General features: G+C 49.6%; 1 protein-coding gene across 2 annotated transcripts in view; it reads right to left on the reverse strand.

Moving 5' to 3' along the window:
• The window catches only part of DOCK8 (dedicator of cytokinesis 8), a 151,456-nt gene that overhangs the window by 117,057 nt on the left and 27,971 nt on the right, over positions 1-6,428 (reverse strand). For both annotated transcript variants that reach the window (XM_006881327.1, XM_006881326.1), the window contains one exon: positions 77-200. In XM_006881327.1, coding sequence (XP_006881389.1) covers positions 77-200 — 124 coding nt within the window. The remainder of the gene's footprint in view (positions 1-76; positions 201-6,428) is intronic.

A 6,428-nucleotide genomic window follows, 5' to 3' on the forward strand; every position in this document is an offset into this window, starting at 1 on the left:
GAGGGGTGTGGGGTGAGGGGGCAGCCAGGTGAGGGGTGTGAGGGGGCAGCCAGGTGAGGGGTGCGGCAGGAAGTACCTGAGTGCCAAGTTCCGTGCATTCTGCTGTCTCAGACTCGAATGTCTGCTTCTGCAGCGTCCTGTGGAAATCTCTCCGGGACCCGGCCTTCCGGAACCCGCAGGTCTCGGGGTTCCCCTGGTTCCTTAGTGACGGTGGTTATTTCATTTGGAGGGGAGACAGAGAAGAGAGAGGGAAGGCAGAAACGTTAGAGCGGACATGAAAATCAAGGCCTGTGGTCACATTTAATTATGCGGTGGGCCCTTCACAAAACTCCTTTGTCACCAGGGAGAAGCGGCCACTCCAGCTGGCGTGGAATTAAAGGCAAGGCTAGTCTGGGAAAAGGCCACCCAAGGGGTGCTCACTGGGCTCGGGGGCATCTGGCTGCAAGCAGGATCGAGACTCCGATCCCAGTGTGAGAGGGGACAGACCCAGCAGTGCAGGCGTGTGAGAAAAGACTGAAGATGAAAATGGAGGAAGGCTGGCATTCATCTGTGTGGCGATGGGCTTTAAAAAGAATTAAAAAATAGAAATCGATGGTCTATCCCCTAAAGTCTTGGCTAACTAATATGAGACTTCTCTCTGGGAGCTCCAGTGAAACTGTGTTTTTAAAACCATGTAGCTAATTAAAAGGTTCTCCCACACAGATTGAGCGCATTGGAGAAGGTGACAGAGGGCAGCTTGGAGCAGGAACGAGCTAGATACCAGTGGGTAAGGGTGAGTAAGCCTGTGGGGCTGGGCCCCTGGTGAGGCAATGCGTTCAATCACTAAGCAGAAAGGTGGAGCTGGAGGTTATAAAAGCTACCTACCTACCTACCTACCCACCCTCTCACCAACCTACCTACCTGCCTCCTCCCTACCTATCTACCCACCCACTCACCTACCTACCTAGCTACCTGCCTGCCCACCCGCCTGTCCACTTACTCACTCATCCACCTACCTGCCTGCCTACCTACCTAGCTACCTACCTTAACTCACTAATTCATAGCTGTGAAGTGGGAACAGACTCAGAGCTGAGCATCTAGTAGGTCTTCGGGGGCTGTAAACAACATGAGAGGAGATGCCCGTCTTTCTCCTACGTTGTTGCTGGTAGAACCCCAGAGTGGCCCGCGTCATGGGCTAGCCGGGGCCGGCGCCAGGGGCTAGCGGGGCGACTCCCTACAGACTCCACCCAAGCAGGTCACATCGTTGTTAATCAAATGTTAACCTTCTGACTTTAGGACACATACTTAAAAAAATTCTTCAGTGAAATTGCTGACTCATTGAAGAACATGTTTCATTCTGACATTCTTATGTAATACGGTATCTTACATAATAAAACTTTTCTTATGTTTATATAGTTTATACATTAGATTGTATAACATACACAAATGTATCTCTAAGTAATTATTTTGTGGATTATTCCTAGTGTGTGTACACACACACTCTCTCACACACACACGATGTAATTATAGATATTTGTGTATAAGATGATGTAAGAGGGAGCTCTGGTGGCCTCGTGGCCAGAAGCTGCACTGCAATCCTGAACGCACATGGTTCGGTTCCACCAGCAGCAATGCAGGAAGAGGATGAACAAAGGTTTAAAGCCAATACCGCACAGTCACATCTCTTAATGGGATCAGATTGCCTTACAGTTCTTCTTCAGAGTGGCTGGCAGATTTGAACCACCAACCTTTCCGTTATCAGCCCAAAACATAACACATTGTGTCATGGGGGGGGTCACAACCCATTGTCACAGGTAGATATTATTTTTATATACCCTGAGCAGCAAAAAAAAAAAAAAATTCTTCTGACTCCCCTTATTGTGATACTTGATTTACTATGGCAGTCTGCAACTAAAATGTCTCCAAGGTGTGCCTATATTTACTTTACTTTTTTCCTCCCTCTTTTTTTATTATTATTAATTTTAATGACTGTTTACAGAGGCTTTGGATTTCCAGTCATTCATCATTGCAGTTTTATCCCTGCCCACCCCTCCCCCCAGTTCAATCTTCTCTTTGGAAAGTAAAAGAAAAATTCTTTCATTGTTATACAATCCCTCCCCCCAGGTCCACTCCACTGTGCAGCCTTCATTCCAGACTCCTGCATGACAGTAATACCTTATCATATATCCTTTCTAAACAGTTCTCTCCCTCATCTGTTTCAATGCAGTATACATTATTTACACATTATACATTATTCCATCTTTCTCAGTCTCCCCCCAACCCCGATGTCAGTCCTGTTTTACAACAGTGGCACTACACAATATTTGTCCTTTTGTCACTGAGATACTTCACTCAGCATAATGTCCCCCAGGGTCACCCATTTTGAATAATATTGCATGAGTTCCTTGTTTTTCAGTGCAGCGTAGTATTCCATTGTGTGGATATACCACAGCTTCTCTATCCATTCATTTGTTGATGGGCACTTGGGTTGTTTCCAACTCTTTGCTATTGTGAACAAAGCTGCAATAAACATGGGCGGGCATATATCTGCTTGGGTGGCGGTTATAAAATACATCTGTTTGTCAGGATTTATGTCTAGAACATCATTAACCACACAAGCACACCCACATGTGCACCCACACACACAGGCTGACATGTACCTGCCTCCACAAAGTACAGAGTTCATACTCAAGTGCCTTCTCTCTGAACCTCTGTTTCGTCATCAGGTGAGCTAAGACATGAGGTAATTTGTAAGATTTCCCCCAGAATTTTAAATTTTAGCAGAAAAAGTTCATAAATTCTACCTGAAACACTTAAAATCAAATGTTCTGCCCCAAAGATACATGTGTTTTGGGGACATGTAGTTCGCTTGCTATTGTTCCTTTGCTATTTTATGCAAACAGATGCTTCCTTTTCTATACTCTATTTTTCTGCAGATGAATCTTTGTAGAAAGCAGAGAGTACCAGAGGAATGCCTATCTGTGTTTCGTTGAATATACAAAGGCTTTTGACTGTGTGGATCACAACCAATTGTGACTGACTCTGAAAAGAATGGGAATCTCAGAACACTTGATTTTGCTTATGTGAAACCTACACGAGGACCAGGAAGCAGTCCTCAGAACAAGGCAGGTAAACACTGCATGGTTCAAAATCAGGAAAGGATTGCATCAGGGATGTGTCCTGTCTCCACACCTTTTCAATCTGTATGTGGAACAGACCATTTGGGAGGCTGGGCTTTATGAGTAGGAATGTAGCATCAGGATTGGAGGAAGACTCATCAACAACCTGTGAGACTCATCAACAACTTGTGATATGCAGATTAGGTAACCTTGCTTGCTGAACCTGAGGAGGACAGGAAGCGCTGGATGTAGAAAGTCAAGGACTATAGTCTCCAATACAGATTAAAGCTCAACATCAAGAAGACAAAGATTCCCATCACTGGGCCAATTGACAGCACCATGTTAGATGGAAAAGAGATTGAGGTTGTTAATAAGACTGAGGTTGTTAATAATTTAGGCTTATTTGGCTCCCGCTGTCAGAAAATTTAAAGAGGAATTGAACTAGGAAAATCTGCTGTCTGCTACCTCTCAGAGTACTGAGGAGAAACTATAGTCAGACTCAGGTGCGCCTGCTCCAGGCCATGGTGGTCACAATCACTTGCTATGATTCAGAGAGCTGGACAGTGATTAAGGCTGAGAGAATTGATGCCTTTGAGTTGTGGTGCTGGAGAAGAATATTGAACATACCATGGAATGCCAGGAAAAAAATTAGGTCTGAATTGGAGAGGGTGAAATCAAGTTCCTCCCTGAAGGCAAGGATTTTGATGCTCATTTCACATACTTTGGGCATGTGGCCAGGAGGGACCAGTCCTTGGAGAAGAACACCATACTTGGAAGATTGGAGGGACAGGACAGGAGAGGAAGACCCTGGATGAGATGGGTTGATACGATAGCTGGGGTAAGAGGGTCGGTGTGTCAGAGACCGTGAGACTGGCTCAGGATAAGGCAGGGTTCAGAGCTACTGTCCATAGGGTCACTATAACAAGCTATGTCTCTATTATGGTGTTGGCACAGATAATTATTGAATGTACCATGGACCCTGCCAGAGGACCAAACAAATCTGTCTTGGAACAAGAACATCCAGGCTGTATCGCACAGTGTCACAGAGTCTCAGGCACGTCATCAGGAGGAGCTTGTCATACTTGGTCAAGAGGAAGGTTGCTGAAAAAGAAGAAGGCCCTCAAGGTGATGGAGTGACCCCTCCAGGCGGCCGCAAGAGTGCACGGTGGCCCCGGAGCAGTTGTAAGGGTGGTGCAGGGCCAGGCAGGGCTTCCCTCTGGGACACACAGGGCTGCTGGGGGTGCAAACTCACTCCACAGCTGTAGCCGCCACCACCACTACCACCTCTGTGTGGAGTCTCTTGACTGGGGCAAGGGTTAGGTGCTTAGCTACTTTCCCAAAAGGTTGAGGATTCAAGTACACCCAGAGGTACCTTGGAAGAAAAGTCTGCTGATGGCTGATCTGCCTCCAAAATACCAGTCACTGAGAGCCACGGGCCACGGGCCACAGGCCACTTACACACGGGGCACCTCCAGAGAGAGCAGCCTTGGGATTCCTGCTGTGTGAAGCATTCAGATGAGTGCTCCACGGCGCTGCGTGTTTGGAACCAGACCAGGCCTCCTGCCCTTCCTCATTCTACATTTAGCACCTACTTCCCCATGTTAAAAGCTCAACGTCTCAGAGCCCCATGTGCAACCAGGGCAGAGCTAGCAGCTGCGAGGGAGGCCAGGGGTTGGCAGGCACAAAGATGACTCATTTCACAACTGCCAGCCGTGGAAACAGGAACGGCAGGGTGGGGGGGGTGAGGGGTGCCCAGATCCCTGCTGGGCATCCCCGTGATGAGATCTCGGGCTCCCCCCAACCCTGGAATCCATGCCAAGCTAGCCTGAGTTCCCGCAGCACCGACAGGAGCAAGATGAGTGGGGAAGTCAGCTCATTGTGGAGAGACCGTCCTCATGCGGATCGCTGCTTCACGGGAGGAAGGCATCTTCCTCGGACTCGCTGCTTCCGCATCTGGGGTCCATATGGTGAGCAGATGCCCCTGGAGGGTGGTGGGCAGGAGAAGCTGGTCTGAACTGCAGGCACAGGGTGGCACTCAGCTGCGGCCCCCACCCCTCACCAAGTGACTTAACATCCCTGAGCCACACTGTCCCCAGTGTGTGTCTGTCTGTCTGTCTATCTGTCTGTGGGAAGCCTTGCTCATTGCAAAGGGCAGGTGAGAAGCAGAGAAAACAATCAGCTCCTCTTCACCTCCCCCCCCAACCCTTCTAGTTAGACCCCTCTTCCTTCCCACTGCCCTTCTTGTACAATGTAGCCTTAAAGCCAACAAGGGCATCAGAACAAGGCGGCCAAGCACCCTGGAGACCAGGAAGGGGATGCCGAAACCCAAGCAAGAAGAAAAGCACGTGTCGTCAAGCTGACGGCTCCTGGCCCCGTGTGTGTCATGGCAAACGGGCCCCTCAGCTGTGGACAAAGGTCACCAGGCCTTTCTTCCAAGGCACCCCTAGGTGGGCTAAATGTCCAGCTTTTTGGTAACAACAGAGCACATTCACTTTTTGCACCAAGAGAGAAAGCACCTGTGTAAGAAGACTGCCCATCACCGGAAATCTGAACCCGGGCAGCGCAGCAAGCATCCGAGCCTGGCTTCACCCAGGCCTCCATGTGACACATGTTTATAAAGCTTCTCCTGAGAACAAGGCACTGATCCGACGTAGAGAGGGACACACAGGGTCTCTCCATGTCACAGGGTCCCTGTCCTAAAGGAAGTCACAGTCCTGTGGGAAAGGCTGCATGTCGAGCGGAGGAGACGGCACTCTCAGGAGCGATTAGCTTTGAGGTAGAGCATGACAAGGGCCTCATCTTCCAGCCGCATCGATACAAGCCAACATCGTGCTAACTGTAAGGTTTTCCATGGCGGCGGCATCAGAAGTCCTTCCCCGGTTCACTGTCCACCATGGGGACCTGCTGGAATCTTAGACGCCGGGGCAGAGTGTCCAGATTCACAGCGACACGCCAGCAAACTAGGGGTGGTTAGAAAGACCATGGATAACTGGTGCCGCTGAGCTGTGGTGCTGACAAAGAACACGGAATGCATGACTGCCAAAGAATCGACAAACCTGTCTCGGAAGGAGGAGTGCCGTCAGAACTCTCCTTCGCAGCAAAGATGTTGACACTTGACCTCACATATTCTGGGCGTGTTACCAGGAGGGGCCAGTCCCCGGCAGAGGACATCATGCTCGGAAAACGAGAGGGTCAGAAAGAGGGGAAGACCCTCCATGAGACCCAGTGGGAGGAGCCACGGGCTCAGGTGTGCGGGCTGAGGTGCACCCACGGGCTCAGGTGTGCGGGTTGAGGTGAACCCACGGGCTCAGGTGTGCGGGCTGAGGTGCA

The sequence above is a fragment of the Elephantulus edwardii genome, unplaced genomic scaffold (genome assembly GCF_000299155.1).
Source record: "Elephantulus edwardii isolate Elephantulus edwardi_28Jun2011 unplaced genomic scaffold, EleEdw1.0 scaffold00014, whole genome shotgun sequence".
Taxonomy (NCBI): domain Eukaryota; kingdom Metazoa; phylum Chordata; class Mammalia; order Macroscelidea; family Macroscelididae; genus Elephantulus; species Elephantulus edwardii.